The 23,943-nt window shown below is 36.9% G+C and overlaps 5 protein-coding genes and 1 non-coding gene across 7 annotated transcripts in view; 4 read left to right on the forward strand and 2 right to left on the reverse strand.

The window, feature by feature from the left end:
* LOC128102242 (olfactory receptor 1030-like) overlaps positions 1-23,943 on the forward strand; it is a 60,913-nt gene that overhangs the window by 15,911 nt on the left and 21,059 nt on the right. The gene's annotated exons all lie outside the window — the stretch shown is intronic.
* LOC128102241 (olfactory receptor 1020-like) lies at positions 548-1,501 on the forward strand. The gene has a single exon (XM_052725816.1). The coding sequence runs from the start codon at positions 548-550 to the stop codon at positions 1,499-1,501; it is 954 nt and encodes a 317-aa protein (XP_052581776.1).
* On the forward strand, positions 8,379-9,326 carry LOC128100883 (olfactory receptor 5M10-like). The gene has a single exon (XM_052723632.1). The coding sequence runs from the start codon at positions 8,379-8,381 to the stop codon at positions 9,324-9,326; it is 948 nt and encodes a 315-aa protein (XP_052579592.1).
* LOC128102794 (U2 spliceosomal RNA) lies at positions 15,691-15,873 on the reverse strand. Its single transcript, XR_008215545.1, has one exon. It is a non-coding gene; the product is annotated as a U2 spliceosomal RNA (small nuclear RNA).
* LOC128102243 (olfactory receptor 5M10) lies at positions 17,434-22,572 on the forward strand. 2 transcript variants are annotated; one of them, XM_052725819.1, is made up of 2 exons: positions 17,434-18,356; positions 22,548-22,572. In XM_052725819.1, exons 1-2 carry the CDS (start codon positions 17,434-17,436, stop codon positions 22,570-22,572), a joined length of 948 nt encoding a protein of 315 aa, XP_052581779.1. The 2 variants fall into 2 exon arrangements, with proteins under 2 accessions (XP_052581779.1, XP_052581778.1); XM_052725818.1 differs by lacking the exon at positions 22,548-22,572 and having other exon boundaries at positions 17,434-18,369.
* On the reverse strand, positions 22,685-23,668 carry LOC128102239 (olfactory receptor 1030-like). Its single transcript, XM_052725814.1, is given in 1 exon segment — positions 22,685-23,668. A coding segment is annotated over 1 exon segment (984 nt).

Raw genomic sequence — 23,943 nt, forward strand, 5'->3', positions numbered from 1 at the left:
TTATAATAATTGATAAGCACAAATATCTATTAAGGGCATGTTGTAATTAACCAATAAATAATATGAAATGTGATCAAAGTTAACAGATAATAAAGCAGTTGTCTCAAGGTCCTTAGGAGTTGGCACACAATATTCAGACACACTACTCTTAACCTGATATCAGATGCATTAAATTTTTTATTGATCGCCTCAATTTTCACTATTCTTTTAGCATTTGTATGTATTTTTTTTTTTATTTTGGTTTTTTGAGACAGGGTTTCTCTGTGTAGCTTTGTGCCTTTCCTGGAACTCACTTTGTAGACCAGGCTGGCCTCGAACTCACAGAGATCCACCTGCTTCTGCCTCCCGAGTGCTGGGATTAAAGGCGTGTGCCACCACCACCCGGCTTGTATGTCTTTATATATATATATATATATATATATATATATATATATATATATATATATATATATATATATATATATATATATATATATATATCTGTGTCTGTACAATGCATTCATCTAAATCAACGCAATACTCCAACTTCTTCTATGTTGCAGCACAGATGGTCAGAACCATGAAAGGAGTTCAAGGCAAAAATGAGACAGAAGTGACAGAATTTATCCTCTTGGGCCTCTCAGACAATCCAGATCTGCAAGGTGTCCTCTTTGCGTTGTTTCTGGTGATCTACATGATGACCATGGTGGGTAATTTGGGCATGATGGCACTGATTAAGATTGACCGCTGTCTGCACACACCTATGTACTTCTTTCTCAGCAGTCTTTCCTTTGTTGATGCCTCTTCCTCTTCTACTGTCACTCCTAAGATGCTGGTGAACCTCATGGCTGAGGATAAGAGCATTTCTTTCAATGGGTGTGCTGCCCAGTTCCTCTTCTTTGGCTCCTTCTTGGGAACTGAATGCTTCCTGCTAGCCATGATGGCATATGACCGCTATGCAGCCATTTGGAGTCCCCTGCTGTACCCAGTTCTCATGTCTGGGAGAATTTGTTTCATGCTGGTGATTACTTCATTCCTAGCAGGCTTTGGCAATGCAGCCATCCACACAGGGATGACTTTCAGATTGTCCTTTTGTGGCTCTAATAAGATCAATCACTTCTATTGTGACACCCCACCTCTGCTCAAACTCTCTTGCTCTGATATCCATATCAATGGCATTGTGATCATGGTTTTTTCCAGTTTTACTGTTCTCATCTGTGTTCTGATTGTTCTCATTTCTTATCTTTGCATCCTCTTTGCCATATTGAGGATGCCTTCTGCAGAAGGAAGACACAAAGCCTTCTCCACCTGTGCCTCCCACCTCATGGCTGTCACCATCTTCTTTGGTTCGATTCTCTTTATGTACTTGCGACCTACTACTAGCTACTCGATGGAGCAGGACAAGATTGACTCTGTATTTTACACAGTAGTGATTCCTATGCTTAACCCTCTTATCTACAGTTTAAAAAATAAAGATGTGAAAGAAGCAGTGAAAAAAATTTTACAGAAACATGTTCTATAATGCTATGCATTCTTATTTTATGCAGGTTAGCATATATTTTTAAATTTGCTATCTGATTTCTTAAATTGATTCTATGTATTAAAGTTGATGTGCTAAAATTACAGATACTTCTTAATCTCTTCCATGTCAAAAAGATGTCTATTGCACCCACCTGATAAATACATATTGTAAGTAAAGTTGTGCACTCTGTCTAGCAGAATCAGAAATCTTACCAAGACAATTTTTTTCAGTATGGTCAATGTCATACATGGAAATTAGCTGTGCATTTTGAGTTGCCAAAACATCTGGTACATGATAAATACATATTTCAACCATGATAGACACATTTGACTAATTTATCAGATATGCATTAGCATTATCAACCTCATTTTTTCATATTTGTCTCAAGAATACAATGTATAATACAAAAAGTCTTACTGGATATTATAGAATGTGAACATCAGAAATAACATGAAAATATTTGGAACTTTTTGAATTATTTGAAGCATGTTGAAGGCAGAATACAAATTTCAATGTTTTACTTCTATTTCTTCCAGAATGGCACGGAGTTGTTATTAAACATTTGTTAAATTAGATATGGGCACTATGTTTTTCATTGGGGTAGGAGAAAATCAATGCTGGCTCAATGAGACAACTAATATTTGTGATAATATCCCACATTGAAGTAGATGCTCTGGCGATTTAAACCAAAGAAATGTCTCATGCTTGCTTCTTTCCATGATATCAACTGCTTCAGACCATGAGAAAAAAAAACATTGCTATGCTGTATGATCCAAATGTTATTACTGTATCTCTGAAAATAAATTTAGGTAGGACTGATTACCACAAACTACTGAGGTCCTGCCCTAATAATTTTCTCCCAGAGTCCAAGGAACATTCATCCAAGCAACTGAAATTCTAATCTTAAGAATATCAATTGAATCTATGCACACCATGTTTTTTCAATCCATTCACTTTATTGTTCTAAGTTAGTTCTCTGATCTCTTTGTTGTTCTGTCTTTGTTCTTTCTCTAAGTCTACAACCTCTTTTCAGCTCTCATCCTTAGCTCCTCTCTTGCCTGACTTCTCACTTTTATAACAGAAGACTCCTTGCAATCTTGAGAAAAGTTTCAAAACCCTCAAGGTCATAGCACATTCCTAGAATAGACGATAAGAAGCAGAGCCATTACCATGGTGACATAAGGTTCCAAGGTCTCAGGACTGGAGTGGGGGGGGGGGTGCAGTGCCCAGTATGACAAACTCTGAGACATGGCTTTTTATTCAGCAGACCTGGCAAGAGAAGAATTGACAGGTCTTTCTTAGGGTGTTTTTTGTTAGTAGCCCTAGTGAGACACCTGAGACTCTGGCCTTGCTCATAATTGTAAAGTTTTAAACTTATCATCTTAGACAAAGGCCTTTAGTCTAGTTTGAACTTGCTCTGAGGTAAAAATGAGCTAAATATGTGCAGTTTGTGTTAGACTAAGGGGAGATTATTATTTTCTGTGTTAGTCTGAGCAAAAGGAACAAAGAAACCTTTAAGTGTCTACAGTCTTATGGGACAATGGATCTGGCTACGAAGCATATCCTAGTATATTTTCTATATATCAAAATTATACAGCTAAATGAAAAGCCATCTTCCTGACCACCCACAGATATATGTGCCCATAAGATTGAGATGTAATCATGAAATTATATTTATACATTTCATGAAAATGCATGGTAATGGGAAGATGTCATAACTGTTACTGCATAAGAAGTTTACAACAAGAAATAGCCAATTCATTCAAAAGACAGTAATTCTAAAACACCTTGCTTGATGGTTTCCTCCACCATAACCCTTGGTCTGATAGGTTAATCTTCTGAACCCTAGTTGTCGCCTGCTGTATACTCCCATGCCCTTTTGCTACCAGGAGCTCTCAAATAACAATTTGTGTCATCCAGACAACCTTTTGCAATTTTCTAAACTCTCTTGATGTCTATTTTTAACAATTAGCCAAGATTTCATTTTTAACTTCAATAAGGAATAAAGAGTTATAACACGCATGTTTTCAGATCATCATAGACACAATCTTATAGCAGAAAATGAATTATTCCTTGTTATTTTTGTATACTTTTTTCCTTAGCTTTGACATGATCCACAATAAAATTGGAATTATAATTATTTTTCTATAATTAAAAAACCAACCAAGGCTACAGTATCTTGATTTTGTCTTTCAATCTAGTCTTTCATAAAATAAGTATGACTGGCTTGAACTTTTGCAGGTTTGGGGGATACAGACAAAGCCCCTGGGACTTAATCTCTGTAACAGTCATGGTATGTCCAAGAAAACATATTTTGCTGCAGATGCTCCATACCTCTGACTCTTACAATTTCTCACCCCCTCCTTCTCCAGTCAACCCTGAGCCTTGAAGGGAGGGAATATGATGTAGACATTTCATTTATAGCAGCACTTCACAGCCTCTTATTCTCAAATGTTGACCAGTTAAGAGTCTCTATTAATCTCCATCTACTACAAAAAGAAGCTTCTCTGATAAGGACTGAGAGGTTCACTAATGCATGAGTGTAATGATAAGAACTTAGTGAGAAGTTTAACAATATGTTCATTTAGCAGAGAAGCAGTATCAGGCTATGCCTTAGGCTTATGTATTAGTCGGCCATGGGTTATTGGTCCAGTACACAGTAACCGTCTTGTGAAGCAGACTTTGAATCAAATAAGAAAGTGTTTGGCACCCTAATTGTGCTAGAAACCTCATCCAACTACTGAGGGATCTGGATGCAGAGATCCATGACTAGGCCCCAGGTGGATCTCTGGGAGTCCAATTAGCGAGAATGAGGAGGGTTTATATGAGCGAAAATTGTTGAGACCAAGGTTGGATAAAGCACAGGGACAAATAGCCAAATGAATGGAAACACATGAACTATGAACCAATGGCTGAGGGGTCCCCACTGGATCAGGCCCTCTGAATGGGTGAGACAGTTGATTGGCCTGATCTGTTTGGGAGGCATCCAGGTAGTGGGACCGGGTCCTGTGCTCATTGCATGAGTTGGCTGTTTGAAACCTGGGGCCTATGCAGGATTGCTTGGCTCAGCCTGGGAGGAGGGGACTGGACCTACCTGGAATGAGTCTACCAGGTTGATCTCAGTCTGTGGGGAAGGCTTTGCCCTGGAGGAGATGGGAATGGGGGTGGGGTGGGGGGAAGGTGAGGGGGACGGGAGGGGGGAGAACAAGGGAATCCATGGCTGATATGTAGAACTGAATTGTATTGCAAAATAAAAAAAAAAAAGTTTAAAAAAAAGGAGAAAAAAAATAACTAGTAGTGCTATAAAATAACCTCTCCAGCACATGAGTTCATGCCAGATTCCCAGGAACACTTTGAACATCTTACTTGGCTTCATCCTTCTTATCATATCACACTGTAATGTAGAGATTATTATGTTTATTTTATAGGTGAGGAGAATAAATTGGAGGGCTTAACTGACTGACCATTGGCATGTTAAATAGTAGAGCTAAGACTTGAAACCAGCAGGCATAGTCCATAATCCAGGACTTAAATATCACAATACATTATTATTGACAAAAGATATATTTCAAACATATACAGTACAAAAACTGTCAGATGTCAGGACACAAATCTCCCAGACAATATGGCATTTCAAGTGTGACTAGACAAGAAGTATAGTAAATTTGTGTCTGGAAAGAGTAATGGAGGTTATGCAGTATTATTTTAGTGACTATTATAATATTTTATCCTATTTACCTTATATCTCATTCTAAACATAAAAACAGACCTATCTGCTAATATCACGCAACATTTAGACCATTTATTTTCTAATTTAAAATATTTTGTTTTGGGGGGGGTGAAGAAGTGGGCTCAGTGAGTAACTATCACAATATATTATCATTGACATAGATGCCCTTCAATCATGAGGATTTGGATCCCCAGCAGTCACTCAAAAAGTGGGCCACTTCTGTGTGTGCTTATAAACCCAGCACTGGAGGACAGAGACAGACAGATCCCAGGAGTCCCTGATCAGTAAGCCTAGCTTGTGGATCAGTGAGAGAGCCTGTCCCAAGGCAGAAAGGTAAAGAGAAAACCATCTAATGTCCTACTCTGTCTTCTGCATAAGCACACAGAAATGTGCACACTCCACAATTACATGCTTGCACCACACACATAACACAGCCCCCCTCCCACATATACATACACACAAGCACAAACACACACATACAAATATTCTACCTCATTTTAGTCGTTACCTCAAAGAAGGCTCTAGACTCTTGGCTGGAATGACTCTAAAGCATTTGCAAAAATATACACTCCAATAGTCCAAGGAACCACAGATATTTTTTAAAAGCTAATTATAATATATCCTATTATGTGCAATAAAATAGCTATACATTTAAACCAAAAAAAGGAAGTGTTTGGTTTCTACCAGAACATTGATGCCACTATTTACAAAAAAAAATAATTTCCTATGATCTACATGCTTACAATTTCTTTGTGCTATTTTATTTAACTTTCTTGTGGCAAACAGTGTTATCTGTTTTTTTTTTAACAGAGAAGAAATGTAATTTGCAAATCATTCACTTTCTTCTTATCATCACCTTAAAACTAAATATTCAGAGGATATTTTGATTTGTTTGACTATGAGGGAGCAAAATTTACTTTTGTAGATTTGTATAGATAGAGTTACTTTGGAAAAACAAAAAATTTAATTGTGGAGTTCAATGAAATTCAAGAAATGAGGAACAAGTGAATACTTGTATTTGTATTTTATTGTTTCAGTGATTTGTCCTCAAGACTATCACGTATTATACTTTATCCCTCAATCCCATTGGATAATTTCTTCTTAGTATTAACAGAGATAAATGAGAGACTCCAGGTGGAGTCTCTTTTACTTTTGTATACTAAATATACAAAACATCATCTAACTATATTTACTTGTCTTTTATTATTGAAATTAATAGATAAAAATAACACACACACACACACACACACACACACACACACAAAGCATGCACATGAGAGAGGGGGGTTGTTTACACATGTTAAGGGGAGGTTTTGGCTTCATAGATCAAAACAACTCCTCACGACATTAAATTAAGATTGTTCTCTTGAGAATCAAAGAACATTTAAATTGGACCTGTAAGACTGATTTTAGACACTTAGGGGATTATACCAAGAAAATACATTATAAATCTTCCTACTTTGTATGATATGTAGTAAGTCAATGTTTACAGGTAGGTTAAATTTTGTATTTGATAACTAAAATATATTTGTGTGCTTGTATATGGATTGTTATCTATCATTGTGCAGAAATATGTTGTCAGTTGCCCTTGACCATTTTATTCATATGTTTATATATCTTAGTGACTCTGAAGAATCCATTATTAGATGTGAACTCTGATGTGTGTGTGAGAAGGAAGTAAAGAATGGTTTTAAAGTGAAGCATTGATACAATTTTATCACATATTACAAACATATAGAAATCCTAGGTGATAAATCCCACTGGCATTGATACCATATTTAAGAATCCATGTTTTCCTTAAAAAATGATCTTATGAATGGGTTAGAATATAAGAACATTTTGCACACAAAAAATTCACACTATAAAGATGGGTTTATTCTAGACACTTGAATGTCCTTTTGACTGTTCAATCCTCCCTCTCAGGAAGAGTTTACATTCTGTCTAAAATCTTTCCACTATTTTTTTATATCATAAATTGTTTTCACTTGACAATATTTTGCATATCTTTTTCTATGAATTAATATCTATTCCTTCTGCTCTACAACATACACTCTGTGGGGGCACAAGATGTGATGACTGCTGTAATCTTATATTGATGAGTAATGTCAGAAAATGGAGTTTGCAGTGCACAGGAGTTAATGTATTGATAAACATCCAACATAGAGAGAACAACTCTTAGATTCTTAGGATTATTGTTTTGTTGTCATTGGTGGTACTGGTGGGGGTTTAGATTTTGAAGACATGGTTTTGCTATGTGGATTAATTTTCCCAAGGCTAGCCAATGGGAAAATTATTACCAATCTTCTTTATGCAACCACCCAGGTTATTGAGAGTTCAAGTAACTGGCACCATAGTATGTTGAAAATTTGCCTTGATTATGAAACTATCATAATTTTTAAAAGACAAACATCAGAACTCAGGGACTCTTTGTTCTCTTATTGACAATTGTAGATTGTAAGATTGTAAGTAACATGATGCATTGGATGTTCATTTTTTTGTGTGTGTGTAGCTTTTGGAGCCCATACTGGAACTCACTTTGTAAACCAGGCTGGCCTTGAACTCACAGAGATTCACCTGCCTCTGCCTCCTGAATGCTGGGATTGAAGGTGTGTACCACCACCACCCAGCAGATGTCTATATTCTATTCTCACTTCAAATACACAGGATATGTTAGCTTCAAATACTGGACACAAATATTTCTTCATTTACTTGATAGAAATGATGAAGTGCCATGCATTTAAAACTTTTACCTCAAGAAAAAATTTTTAAAAAATGTGGCAATTTATTCTACATGGATATCGCTAAGAACATAGGTATACTTGTGTAAATACATATATGAAAATATTTGACTATGATGAATAAGCATACAATTCTGAGAGAAAAGAGGAAAAACAGTGAGACCTCAGTTGTGTTTGTTTGTTTATCTGTTGTGTGATTAGGAGGGATACAATGAAAAGAAAAAAAACAGAAACAGATTACCAAAACCATACAGGTTGGGTATGATGTGTAAATATTTGGAAGCATTTGATGGGAAAAGGAATTGTACTGCAGATCAACAAATAATCAATGATGAATGCACAGTTCATCATTAAATGAGAAGGCACTGCTCACATTTCTTATCACTTTCAACTTGCAAGGTGTAAGAAAATGACCTCCCTAAACCATACTGCAGGGATGGATTTCATTCTTGTGGGACTCACAGACAGCCCAGTGTTGGGGAGGATCCTCTTTGTGGTGTTTCTGCTCATCTTTGTCATCACACTGGCAGGAAATCTGTGCATGATTATGCTGATCAGGACCAATTCCCACCTGCAAACGCCCATGTACTTCTTCCTTGGGCACCTCTCCTTTGTAGACATTTGCTATTCTTCCAATGTTACTCCAAACATGCTGCATGGTTTCATCTCCGACCAGAAGACAATCTCCTATGCTGGATGCTTCACCCAGTGTCTCCTCTTCATTGCTCTGGTGATTACTGAGTTTTATATCCTTGCTTCAATGGCGCTGGACCGCTATGTGGCCATTTGCAGTCCTCTGCATTACAGTACCAGGATGTCCAAGAATGTCTGTGTCTCTCTAGTCACATTCCCTTATGTTTTTGGCTTCCTGAATGGGCTCTCTCAGACTCTGCTCACTTTCCACTTGTCTTTCTGTGGCTCCCATGAAATCAACCACTTCTACTGTGCAGACCCTCCTCTCATCATGCTGGCTTGCTCTGACACTCATGTCAAAAAGATGGCCATGTTTGTGGTAGCTGGCTTTACTCTCATAAGCTCTCTCTTTATCATTCTTATGTCCTACTTTTGCATTTTTGCAGCCATCTTGAGGATCCATTCTGCTGAAGGAAGGCAAAAAGCCTTTTCCACATGTGGTTCCCATCTGACAACTGTAACCATATTTTATGGAACCCTTTTCTGCATGTATTTAAAGCCTCCATCAGAGAAGTCTGTGGAAGAGTCCAAAGTAATTGCTGTTTTTTACACCTTTTTGAGCCCATTGCTGAACCCCTTGATCTATAGCCTAAGGAATAAGGATGTCATCAATGCTGTGAAGCAGGTGATCAAGGGAAATTTCTGTCAGAAAATTTTGTTTTAGGAAAGTGTTTATTAGTTAGTATCTCTGATAACATAGTATCCTTGTAGGATAAAGCTAGTATTTCAGACTTACTACCTGAGTAACAGCATATATCTGTAGTAGCCACATCTTTTTTTTTTTGACATTTTCCTCTTGTACTTTATACCTTCTAGTTACGTTTTAAATAAATCTACCATATTGAAATTGGAAAATACTGAAATAATTTCAGAGTATTCTTTATTTACTATTCAAGATTCCATATAAAGATATTGTTTTAATTTATATAAAATTTAGTTTCTAACTAATTTGTCCTAAAGAGAACAAGGTAAAATTGTATCCTATGAATGATGGCATGCTTGAAGGTATAGAGCATTTCAAAAAGGATGAATGATTTTATAGTTTTTTTTTTTAACAATGGTTAATTTTTTTCTACTATAAAGAACACTACAGACTGATTGCTTTGATTTCCAACTCATCAATTAAATGGCATAAAACAAATAAAAAATCATTACTCAAAACATCAAAGCAACTTTGGTTTTTTTGAGACAGGGTTTCTCCATATAGTCTTGGCGCTTGTCCTGGATCTTGCTCTGTAGACCAGACTGGCCTCATAGAGATCCGCCTGGCTCTGCCTCCTGAGTGCTGGGATTAAAGGTGTGTGCCACCACTGCCCAGCTCAAAAAACTTTTAATTCTCATTTTTGTATGTGTGTTTCACTTATACATTGTTCATGAAATAATGAGGTAGCCATTGTGTTTATTTATGGCCTGGAAGTCCTTGGCACAGAAATGAATGAACTTACACAGAAGTCCACAACAACACACATAAAAGCCCTTCATTTTCTCATTCCTACTCTGTTATCCTAACTTTGGGACTTGTCGATTCCCAACCCATCAGAATGCTAGATGGGATCCTGAAGATGGTGTTATTATAAGTTTAAACCGTGCATTTATTCTTGTTAGTGAAATTTTAAAGATGGTTATAGTGTCTGTGATTTTTTTCTTAGAAATATCTAATACCTAATTTTTTGAAGTTTCTGTGTAAAATAATTTTCTCCATTTTATATAGAATTATCTTACTGTTTCATATGAAAGTAGAAAAATTTAATTATTTTATGTAAATTATGTAAATGCTCACATACCCCTTAAAAGAACTATGAAGTCAGGGTGAATGTGAAGAAGAAATTTGTAATCCTGATATCTAACACTATGAATGAGGTTCATTATACTCTTTTACAATTGTTTTAAGTAAATTCATGTTCACATGTCTCAATAAAGCACTAAAGCAAAATTGAAATCTTATGCCATACATGAAAATCAACACTGATTTTCATAAAGAAGTATCATCTCTATACTTAAGTATTTAATTATAAATATTTAAATACATAAATAATTCATTGTTTTATACTTAGTAATTGTCATTTTGTCTTTGTTAAAAAAATACACATCAAATTTGGAATAACAAATGCAAAACTATTGAAACATAGAAGGAATCAAAACAAGACTAAATTGTAGTTTTCACTAAATGACATATTTTCTTTCATCCTCCTGCAAACCATTTACTACAGCATCCATGGAACATATTTATATGGTCTATCTTTTGTTTGAATGTTCTTTTTCCATCTAGGATACATTCAGAATTTCTGAATTAAATATTTTGTATATTTTTAAAAATATTATCTTTGGTTCATTTTGCACTTGTGTTGAGAGTAGAGAAACATATATGTCCCAAAGCTGGTAGGCAGAGGTCAGGAGTTGATTCTTTCCATTCTTGGAGTCCCAATGACTGATCTCAGAAAACATATTATCGCCTTCAATCATCTCACTGGCTCTATTTTGAATGATTTTAAAGCTCTTGATTATTATGGTTTGATACATACTATGTCCACCTACAAAGTAAATAGAAGGTTCTGAGTACTGAAGAAGGTACAGAGGCATGGAGTGTTCACTTTCTATCTCAAAGCAGTAATTTGGTAGAATAGTTTACTTTTATATACAAAGGCTTTCCTAAAGATGGATGAAATACTGTCTATATACTAGTGGTATGTTATACTAAAATATATTATATCAATATATTATATCAATATTCAATTTTATTATATAAACTTTTACAAAGCTAATATTAAATAGTTTTATACAATCTGTAATTGTTATGGCCTAACTAAATATAAAATAGCAAATACATATTTTTATTAATTTATAAGGTGATACTGGTGATTAATACACAAAATTATATAGCTAATAATACTGTTGGAGTAAAAATGCTATAAATGACTTTTATGCTAAAGGAAAGTGGATTAGGGCCTGGCAGATGAAGGAGACCCACACGCCCACCTGAGACCCCTTGCCATGGGTGGGAAGAAGAATCCACAGACACCTTGAGCGGCCAAGTGGTCGGGTGCCATTATGGTGAACAAGTATATGGTTGAGTATGGGGGAGAGAGAGACAGAATGGTTCATGTCCTATGGAGAGAGACAGATCTGAAGAGAGGAAGGGGATGAGGAGTGAACTGAGGCGGGTAAAATGCTTGCTATCTGAGACCATGGTAATGTATGGACCTGGGCTGCTGCAAAGGGCCATGTCTGGGCCCATGGCCCTGCCCCGGTCATAGTCTATGTTGATGTCCCTGGCTCTTGTCACCTCACCGTGATGAGGAAAGGGCAACACAGAATTGAGCCCACTGCTTACTGGCTGTAGCACTCAAGAGAGCAGTCCCTGTCCCTCTCCTGGGTAGCACAGTAGAACTAACCCCCGCTAACAGGAACATGGGTGAGAAGGTCCCAAGAGGATGAACATGGAAGAGCTGTCCCCACCTGTCATCTTCCATGTGGTGGTAAGAAAGAGATGCTCTCCCCACCTCTTGCTGCCTTTGACAGGAGGGAGAGCTGACCCTGAGGTCATGAGAGCAGGAGAGCTGATCTTGCTCCTTAATGCTACAGCACTCCAGAGATCTGGCCCTGCCTCTTGCCTGGGAAGGACAGTAGAGCTGACTCTGTTGGTGAGGGTGCTGGTGAGCTGGCACTGCAAATGGGAGAGGTGACCCTGCCCCCATCTGCCATGTGGTGGCCTGGGTGAGGGAAAGATGCCCTTCCCCTCCCCCCTCACCACTTGTGGTAGCTGGAGTTGGGGGCATGAGAGTGGGAGAGCTAGCCCTGCCCATCACCATCTGCAGTACTCAGGAGAGTGGGCCTTGCACCTTGCCTGGGCAATGCAGTAGAGCTGGCCCTGGTTGTGTGGATGCAGGTGAGTCAGTCCCAAGGATGTGAGAGCAGAACTGTCCCTACCCCTTGCTGCCAGCTGCATTGGGTAAACTAGTCAGGTCAGTGCTGGAGAGCTCACCCTGGTGGTGAGGATGAGGGAGAGCTGATGGGTTTACCAACCGAGCTATCCTCCAGAGCTATGAATTGGCCCACCCCAACATCCACTCCATCAATGAAAGTGAAGCACACTGGAAGCAGGTGAAGGGGCCAGTCCTGCAGATCCAAAGCTGCAAGATCTCCATGACACAGGGCAACAACAGGATATCCAACAGGAGTCCCAGTGAGGGTCCAGGAACAATAGGGTAACAGAAGCCAAAGGTCTCAAACCAGACCATAGACTCATTGCAATGAACATTTGTAAGTAAAGATGTATGAACTAAAGGGTATATACTGTGTGACTCACTGGGCCACCTTACAGCATCCACAATAGGATTTTTTTCATTTAAATTTTATTTTATTTCATTTTGTGGGGGGAGGTGCAAGAGTGTGGCTATAGAAGGGATGAGAGATGAATGGAATCAAGACGCATGATGTAAAGTCCACAAAGAATCAATAAAAAAGTTTTTTTTAAGTAACCTAAAATTAGATTATGGCAATAGCTGCACAATATTAAAGGGTGTTGAATGGGGGTGGGGGTGGAAGGGGAGCAGGAGGAGGGGTGGGAAAAACTGTGGCTGGTGTGTAATATGAAAAATAATTTTAAAATAAAATTTAATTCCATGGGAAATTCAAGGCAAGTAATTAAGTTTTATAACCTAAGCTAATGCATAGCTGTAATCTTAAACTGTGTATACTTCTGTGCCCTTGACCAATACCAGTGCATGTGTATCATGTGCTGAAAGCATCAAATACAGAGTTTGAAAGCAATCTTCTAAAATCTACCATAAAGTTTGAAATCGACATTTATGGATATAGGTTGATAAACAATGATTTATTTTTTCTAGTGCTGTTTGTTGTCTGAGTCAGTGGGGATCAGTTGAAGCCAGTGACTTAATCCCTTGTAAAATTCTGTTTAAAAATTCTGTAAAGGATACCATTCTTTCCCCATGTGATGCTTCTGTGCTGTTCAATAAAAACAGAGTGAAGCCCTTTTAAAAACAGACACAAAGAAACACACATACACACGGACAGATACAGGAGTCAGCATTCAGGCAGGAACAGATTCAGATTCATAGAACAGACAGAATGGAAGACACAGGAAACGTGGAGTCATGAATTCAAATCTGAGCTCACTCTTGGTTAAATTTCAAAATAAAATCTGTTACTTTATATTTTATTAAAAATTAATAAAAAGCAATTAGTTTTGTTGAAATAAACTTAAGACTTGAGATTGTTACCTTACTGTGTACTCAGCTTGTTTCTTTAACCTGTCTTTAATAGAATGACATTAACAATCTACCTTACTTGCTTTGGATTTCCCATGTAATTAGTTTACATCCTAAGCTTTTATTTCTTTACTTAATGTGACACTGATGCATTACTAGAAACTCAGAGTTTATTGCTAATGTGTTTAATTTATGCAACTGTGTGTATGAGTGTGTCGTGTGTGTGTGTGTGTGTGTGTGTGTGTGTGTGTGTGTGTGTGTGTGTGTGTGTGTTTGAGGTTAACATTGGATTTCTTCTTCAATAGGTCCCCATTTTAGTAAATAAGGCAGAAAGTTAGGCTTTCTATTGCCGTGAAGAGACACTGTGACCACAGCAATTCTTATAAAGGAAAAACATTTAATTGGGGTGGCTTACAGTTTCAGAGGTTTAGTCCATTATCATGGTGGGACATGGAAATGTGCAGGCAGACATGGTGCTGGAAAAGGAGGTGAGAGTCCTATATCTTGACCCTTAGACAACAGGAAGTGCTCAGAGTGTCACATTGAGGTAAGCTTGAGCAAAGAAGACCTCAAAGCCCACCAGCACAATGACACACTTCCTCCAACAAGGCCACACCTTTTAGTGTCACTCCCTGTGAGCTTATGTGTGTCAATTACATTCACACCACAACGGTAGCTAAGTAGCCATTAGTTAAGTAGGCAGGTAAGACATTCCTGAGAGGAAAAGGAGACAGCAGAGTGGAGACAGCACCAGGCTGGAAGTTTGATACAAGTCAAAGTTCTCATCGTTTGAGATTTCACATAGAACTTGGAAGATATTTCTTTAGGAAGATTAGGCTCTCATCTCCCCACCCCCAGTAGGGTGCTGGAATCTAGAACTATATTATGCTCTTTTATACTAATTTTGCTTCATATTATAATGGAAGTAGAGAACATTTTTCATACTAAGGCTAGAAAAGATTCACCTGGCAGGTGCTGAATTCTCCAGTTTTACAATGAAAAAAATAAATTTTGACTTAAAAATGTAGAAAAGAATACTGATTTGTCATAGAATTATTTGGATGTCTTTGAATATTGAGGATGCCTCTCTTATAATCATCACACTTTATTTTGACACATTTAAGTAGTTTGACTTGGACTTACCTGCACATTGAAAGACATGTGCCAAAGAAAACATTTGCCTCCTTCTTCACTCACTAATTAATGCCTTGCCAAACAGTATTCAATTCCTTTTGAATCTATTATTAAATGTCCTTTCCAATAACCAGTTTTAGGTCATTCCATTTGTAAATGATCGTGCTTTTCAGACTTGTCTGTGCTTCTTAGTGTCTTGAAAACATAACTGCACAGGTCACATTAATCTCAGTCTAAATCCTGAAGCCCTGCTCTATATAATACCCCAGACTTTATCAGTTCTTTCACACCAATGTTTTTGGTTTTTCAAGACAGGGTTTCTCTGTGTAGCTTTGGAGCCTGTCCTGGAACTGAATCTATAGCTCAGGCTGGCCTTGAACTCACAGAAATCTGCCTGCCTGAGTGCTGGGGTTAGAGGCATACACCACCACCACCTGGCTTCTTTCACACCAGTTTATTGGATTTGCTCAAATCTCTTGTCAACTATTTTTTTCACACCCCTCATACAGCAGAACTTCTTCCCCATGACCTCAGTCTGTGTTCATAAGAAGAAACAGTTGTGTACTTAGTGTACTTGGTAAAAGCAAGCAATAAAATAAAATTCTCATGTTATTGCCTACAAATTGAAATTTCTGGCACACAATTTATTTATTTTTAGGCCTTTGTGTGAATTATTTCAGGTAGTGATGCAATATTAAGTTGACATGTGGGCAGGATGTGTAATGTCCTTTTTCATACCATAATTCCAAAAGTCCATTTAATATATTTTCATATTAATGATGTAACAGGAATTAAACTCATAAGAAGGAATTCTCTACTTGATCTTAGCCAAAAGGCTAATAAAGATGCCAGTATACTTTTCTATCCATGCTGAGATTTTATACACACTATGGCAATCTGTGTACCCAGAAATCCAGTTGAGATTTAGTCTCAAAGGAAAATCAGCTCCTCAAACCATCAAATTAATGTTCTGCCCCTGAGAATCAAAGAATATATTAATTGGATCTTTGGAATTATTTTTGAAACCGATGGGACTATTTTGAATCAATATACTATAAATCCCTCTACCTTGTTTCTATAATATATGGTACATACATATCCACAGATAGTTATTTTCTGCATTTGGTAAGTAAAGATGTATCTTGAATGTTTGTGTGTTATCACTTTAGAAAACATATTTATTTTAAGAAGTGCTGTTGACCATTCTATTCATATTTTGATATTTCTGTGTCACTGGAGAATCCAGATCATATACATGTTCTTCAGATATACAGTTGGAGAACAAACACAGTTGTCTGAGTGTGCAATGCCTCAAGACGAAGCTTTGTGATCTTATATATTCAGTCCCTCATACACAATAACAGAGAGGCCATTGTTCAAATACCTGTGGTTTCATAAATTATTTTCATGAATGATTTATTAACATAAAAATAAAAACCAAAAACTCTGCACTTGTTCTAAGATAGTTGCATTTTTTTTATCGACTGCTTAAAGGCTACCTTTATAGGAAGAGACTTTCTAACATCAGAAAGTGACTCATTTCATTTGCATAGCTTTGCTATGATTGATAGTTACAGTGTAATGTGCACTGTAGGAATGGGAAGAGTTTGTTAACTGCTGTAAGCTTCTACAATGGAACAGAATAAAAATGCCACTTGTTTGTGCACATGAATAAGTGTGTGAACTGTCAATCGAAAGACTAATTTGGATTCTGAATCTTTGTTACATATTAAAAGACAAATTCTATATATTAAGTTCTCTCTACATAACTAAAGTTAGGTGAGACATCTATGGGTTGTAAGCAAAAAGCAGCAATTAGTATTCATTTTTAATCTTGTATCTGAAATGAGATAATATCACTGCTGAGAAAAGTGGGAAGCCCAACATACATTACTTGGTCAACTTGCATGATAGAAGTAACTAGCTAGCTGCATTTCTTACTTCGACCTTTTGGGCTTATTTTATAATTTTTTTCAGAAAGTTTGGAACATATAATAAAAGTAGGAACTTTCAAAACACAGATGTATGCAAAAAGACAAGTTGATACATATATGTAAAGGAAAGAAGTTTGGAAGAAATGAGTCAAAACTCATGTAAGCATGTATGTATGTGTGTGTGTGTGTGTGACAGAGAGACAGAGACAGAGAGAGACAAAGAGAGAGGCAGAGAGAGACAGACAGAAACAGGCAGAGAGATAGAGAAATAGATACAGAGAGAAGGAAAGGGAGATATAACATAAACATGCAGGGTGAAAAAATAGCATAGCAAAGATGGGGTATATACTGAGAAGAGTAACTGTTCCACAGATGAAAAGAAGGACATGAAGAAATGAGTGGAACTGATGGGCAGTACAGAGGAGAAGGCACTGCTCACATTTATTGTCACTTTCAACTTGCAAGGTGTAAGAAAATGACCTCCCTAAACCATACTGCAGGGATGGATTTCATTCTTGTGGGACTCACAGACAGCCCAGTGTTGGGGAGGATCCTCTTTGTGGTGTTTCTGCTCATCTTTGTCATCACACTGGCAGGAAATCTGTGCATGATTATGCTGATCAGGACCAATTCCCACCTGCAAACGCCCATGTACTTCTTCCTTGGGCACCTCTCCTTTGTAGACATTTGCTATTCTTCCAATGTTACTCCAAACATGCTGCATGGTTTCATCTCCGACCAGAAGACAATCTCCTATGCTGGATGCTTCACCCAGTGTCTCCTCTTCATTGCTCTGGTGATTACTGAATTTTATATCCTTGCTTCAATGGCGCTGGACCGCTATGTGGCCATTTGCAGTCCTCTGCATTACAGTACCAGGATGTCCAAGAATGTCTGTGTCTCTCTAGTCACATTCCCTTATGTTTTTGGCTTCCTGAATGGGCTCTCTCAGACTCTGCTCACTTTCCACTTGTCTTTCTGTGGCTCCCATGAAATCAACCACTTCTACTGTGCAGACCCTCCTCTCATCATGCTGGCTTGCTCTGACACTCATGTCAAAAAGATGGCCATGTTTGTGGTAGCTGGCTTTACTCTCTCAAGTTCTCTCACTATCATTCTTCTGTCTTACCTTTACATTTTTGCAGCTATCTTGAGAATCCGTTCTGCTGAAGGAAGGCAGAAAGCTTTCTCTACATGTGGTTCCCACATGACAACTGTCACCATATTTTATGGAACCCTTTTCTGCATGTACTTAAGACCTCCATCAGAGAAGTCTGTAGAGGAGTCCAAAGTAATTGCTGTTTTTTACACTTTTTTGAGCCCAATGTTGAACCCCTTGATCTATAGCCTAAGGAACAAAGATGTCATCAGTGCCATGAAACAGGTGATTAAAGGAAAGCTCTTTCAATAAATGTCAATTTGTGCACGTGTTTAGTTGAACTTACTCTGTGTCTATTTAAACTAAGTCATTTTAAGCAACCCATTTGCCTCTGCATTGTGACTATTTTCAACCTGTCTCCCATTTGTTAATTTTCCTAATTTATTCTTGAAATTAATATCTTTGGGGAAAACATTTGGTAAAATCTATGATATGGACATTGTGAAATACCCTCTTTAGCAGAAAAACTACAAATAGGCTTCATTTTGTGTTCAATGATTCCATACAAAGTCTTGCTTCCATATACATGTATACGATCACAAATCTATGACCCTTTTAACCTTTACAGTCCATCTTCTTTGAATAATGTGGTTAAAAACATATGCCAAAAATATTTGTTTGAGTCATTAGATCATTTCTGATGCAATGTCTAGGGTAAAGAACTTGGTCTGATGTCATTAATTAATTGGACATTTTTGTAAACATTAGAGATCTAGATCATCATCCCAAAATTTCTGTTAGTTTTCTCAAAACATAGCATTCAAAAAAAAATCATCCCACCAATTAAGTAGGACTAGGAATCTTCTCCAAGTTTGGAAATATTCTCTTGAATGACATCTATTTATATATTGATAAGAGTATTAATAAGACTCATCCAGCTGTACATTCTGCATAATTTTCAGTACAATCACTTGCATTTAGAATTTGGTAATTTGGAACAATAGGGTGTATTTATTTACTTCTATGTACTTTTTTCCACCTATTGGTGGAAACATGTCTGTAGGAGTGAATGTAATCTTACTGTTCTTGAGATTTAAAGCTAGTGAAATCTTGTTTGTGATAACTTCTAATTTTAGTGAAAATATAATTACATCCTTCCCCTCCTTTCTTTCCTCCCTCCAACCTCTTCCATGCCATGCCCTTGACTCCCTCTCAAATTATGGCCTCCTTATCTTTGGTTATTATTATGGGACAAGTATATAAATACAGAAGGGCCAGAGTCAATGAAATCTGATTTCCTAGATAAAGTGTAGGACAAAAATCTTTTAGCGACAGACTTTATAGCAGAAATGGTGAGGTAAAGAGCTATATTCTCCATTCATCTTAACTCATTCATTATTGGACAGCTAGATTGTTGTATAGTGAAACATATATAGTTAACTTTCCTTAAATTCCCTTAAATATTTGATTCTTTAATGTTTTCATCAAATGTCAACACAGAAATTTATAGGAATCTTTGCTGAAAAATGTAGAGCAGATTTTTGCAGAAAATAAATCATCTGTAGTTTTTGTAAAGCTTGACCATTTTGGAGTCTTGGTTCACTGAATAAGTCTAAAGTTCTGTCAGATTTCTCTTTTAGAAGCAATACTCTAAGAAAAGAGAGATGACTTGGGTCATTAATATATAATAATTATATTTAAGAGGCATGTGATTTATCAGTAGTATTATGACACAGTGGGATTTAAAAATGTGATCTGTGGTGACAGCAATGGAGGACAGGTGTTTAGAAGTGTAATGCAATGGCAAAGACTCATTTTGTAATGTGATCCCTTGTCCTACTTCATTTTTATGGCAAGTTATTTATTCTGTGATATTTTCACCAATCTTTCCAGTGTTGCTTCCATTTACAGCCATAAAAATGATTTGATGTCCAGATTATAATCCTTTTTGATGTATATATTTTTAATAATTGCAAAATACACATTGAATTATCTAAATAATTCCATAGTTATTTTAAAATATTTTTTGGTTTTTTATTGATATTTTAATATAGTTTCAAAATTTCCCCCTTCCCATTTCTCTTTACAAATCCTCCCATGAACTCACTCCTTGATCTTTTTCAGATTCATGTCCTTTTTTTTCTTATTGTTACACACACATACACATTCCTACATATGTAAATACAACCTACTAAATCTGTATAATTACCTATAAGTATACATTCTCAGGGCTGCCTATTTCATATTGGACATTCATTTTTTAAATTTTGTCTTAGAGAAATGCAACTTTCTTTCAGACATGTTACCTTTCTTAGTACAAGTGGTTGACATAATTTTAGTCTTTATATATATTTTTATTTACGATTATAATTGAATTGTTTGTTTCATTACATAGTGTGAGTGTTAGGTGAATGGCATTTCAGCAGTTCTTTTAAAATATGATAAAACATGAATCATTAAGCATGAAAATATTTGTGACATTTAACAATATAGCTGCTGCTTTTCACATTATTCATTTTAATCATAAAAATGAAATAGTAAAATATAATTATTTTTATTCTTAATATTTGAATTTTTAGGCAGAGAAAATAAGTTGCTTTCCTGAAAAGAAAATCTTTCAACTGTAATTACAATGATGTTTCTTCACACAACTTTGACTTTCTATTTAGAACAGTGATTCTCAGCCTGTGCATTGAGACCCTTTTGGGGTCACATGTCAGATATCCTGCGTATCAGATATTTACATTGTTTTATAACAGCAGCAAAATTACAGTTATGAAGCACCAACAAAAACAATATTATGGTTGGGGTCACCACAGCATGAGGAACTGTATTAGAGTTGCAGCATTAGGAAGGATGAGAGCCATTGATTTAGGATATAGTACAAAGAGAAGAATTGATGGATTAAATAGTACATGAACATACATGTCTATGTGTCTTTCTTGTCCCTTTTCTTTGATTTTTTTCTGCTTGTTTGTTTTGTCTTATTTTGGTGTGTTTGTTTTTGTTTTATCTTATTATTGGTCTTTAGCTGCCTATTTGTTTTGTAAAGAGATACAGAAAGGGTATGAATTCAGATGCTACAGGAAGATCTTGGAGCTGGTGGACCATAATCAGAATATACTGTTTAAAAAATATGAAGGACGGGAGAGTGTTCCCCTCTAGACCTGGATTAGGCACTGACAACACCCAAATACCAATTTCCTGCACAAAGAGATTATTTATTAAGCAAGTCGAAGAAAAAAGATGACTGAATCTGAATCGGGCAGGAACAGCAGCCAATAGCTTAGCAGTTGTAATTTTAAGGGGCAAAAAGAAGAGATCTGTGTTAGAATGAGCTAGGATGGTTTGGTAAATTCTGACTGGGCATGTTAATTTGTGTAGGTAGCCAAATGGGGATTTTTGATTGCTTGGCCTTGATGTTTTGATAGTTAGATATTGCTGATCAGCCTCAGAAATGAGTCAGGTATATGAAAGTGGCCAAGTAAGAGAACAGACCTTGGTGGTTAGCGCCAAGAATGGATTCTAATGGTTTAGCGAGGGAGAGGGAAACAGGGAGGGCAAGACCTGCTAGTGCCATGTTTGCCATGCTTGGCCTGCTAGAGTCCTTCAAGATAAATTCTAAATAAAGGAAAAATAGAGGAAAAAATAAAGTCAAAGTGTAATGCTATCTCAAAAAATAAAAATAAACAAATACTTTGAAAATTTTAAAATCCATGCTGATTTCTTCTGGAGGGAATTATCTTTCAGAAAGTAACTAACAATTGATACTTATGAGTAATGCTTGATCCAAGTGCTCTCATACCTCTCGTCAGCATCAGGGAATACTACTTAATATTGTCTGTTACTTTTGCAGATAATTTCTGTTTAGTAACTGGTTAGAAGCAGAAACATGTATACATAGAGGTCCTTTTGAAGGTGAAGTAAATGTTACCTAAATATTACAAAGAATTTATATGCTAAAATCTGTTGTATGGTCACCACATGAATGGAAATCATGTTATTAAAATCCAAATAATATATTGTAATTCATCTTGGGTCAAAAATGGAGTCACTTAGCCGGGCGGTGGTGGTGCATGCCTTTAATCCCAGCACTCGGGAGGCAGAGCCAGGCGGATCTCTGTGAGTTCGAGGCCAGCCTGGGCTACCAAGTGAGTCCCAGGAAAGGCGCAAAACTACACAGAGAAACCCTGTCTCCAAAAAAACCAAAAAAAAAAAAAAATGGAGTCACTCAATACAGATTTACAAGTGAAAGGAAGAGTCTAAATGCTGATGAATCGGGTAGAGAGACAATTATCAAGCAAGAGTAAACTCAGGATATAGTTTAACCACAAAAAATGATGTCTGGGATTGTATTTCCTGTCAATCAGCTCTTGCAACAACTTTCAGATCTATAATGTCAATTATATTCTCACTCAATCCAAAATTATGCACTCTAAAACATATTCTTATCATTCCAAAGAACCACATTCAATCAAAACAAATCAGAGTATTGTTAAAACATCTTTAATTTAAAATTGGGGAGATTTTATATATGAGTGTTGTATTTACATAGTTTCCACCTCTTCCTCTCCTCCCCTCCTTCTCAAATTCACAGCTTCTATTAAAATTGAAGGTGTATTTTTCTTTAATGGGAAACTGTAGGTGCTGAACTTTTCTCCACTTTGCAGAGGTTTCTTATGAATACTCTTTTTAGAGCCTGTTTCACATCCTTGTTCCTCAGGCTGTAAATAAATGGATTCACCATGGGACTCACAAAAATACAAAACACCGCCACAATTTTGCCTTGCTCAACAGACGTCTCATTTGCTGGTCTCAGATACATGCAGAAGAGGGACCCATAGAACATAGTGACAGCTGTCAGGTGTGAGCCACATGTGGAGAAAGCCTTTCGCTGCCCTTCACTGGAACGGATCCTCATGATGGTGATGAAGATAAAAATGTAGGAGATGAGAATGATGAGAAGGGAACCTGTGAGATTAATCCCAGCTGACACAAACAGGGCGGTTTGCTTGATATAAGTGTCAGAACATGTTAACATCAAGAGGGGCGGGTCAGCACAGTAGAAATGGTTGATGGTGTTGGGTCCACAAAAGGAAAGACGTGAGGTCAATATCACCTGCATTGTGCCCACCATAGAACCCCAGATGTAGGGAAAAGTGACCAGGCAAATACAAACTGGCCTGGACATTTTTGTACTATAATGCAGGGGCTTGCAAATTGCCATGTACCTGTCATAGGCCATGGCACCAAGCATGTAATATTCAGTTAAGAGCAGCGTGACAAAAACAAAGCACTGAGCCAGACACCCAATGTAAGAAATAGTTTTCTTCTCAGATAGAAAGTTGACTAGCATCTAAGGAGAGACATTGGTAGAATAAAAAATGTCCACACATGCCAAGTGGGTCAGGAAAAAATACATGGGGGTTTGCAGCTGGGGAGTGAACCTGATTAATAAGATCATGCCAAAGTTCCCTGTCAGTGTGATGAGGTAAATCATGAGAAACACCATGAAGAGAATTGGTTGCAGTTCTGGTCGCATGCTAAGTCCCAGAAGAATGAACTCAGTGGCCTCAGTGTCATTGTGCTTTGTGTCTGAGTACACCTTCATAGTCCCTAATAGAAAAACAAGTAAGAAATATTAATCAAATTATTTGTAAAAAGCCACATCAGTTTTTACTCAATGAAATGCTCCTTAGGAGTGTGTATGGGAATTATTAAAAGAAGCTCTCTGAAAAACTGATCAACAGAGAAGACCTTCGATGGAATGTAGTCTGGTTACAATTTCATGTGGCTTACCCTAGGATCTATTCCCCTCTGTATCAGATTTAACATTTTGATAAACTGATAAAACCCTTTGGAATGTATAGCTTATCACCTTATTCT

Source organism: Peromyscus californicus, unplaced genomic scaffold (assembly GCF_007827085.1).
Source record: "Peromyscus californicus insignis strain IS unplaced genomic scaffold, ASM782708v3 Scaffold_7__1_contigs__length_154581171, whole genome shotgun sequence".
NCBI lineage: Eukaryota > Metazoa > Chordata > Mammalia > Rodentia > Cricetidae > Peromyscus > Peromyscus californicus.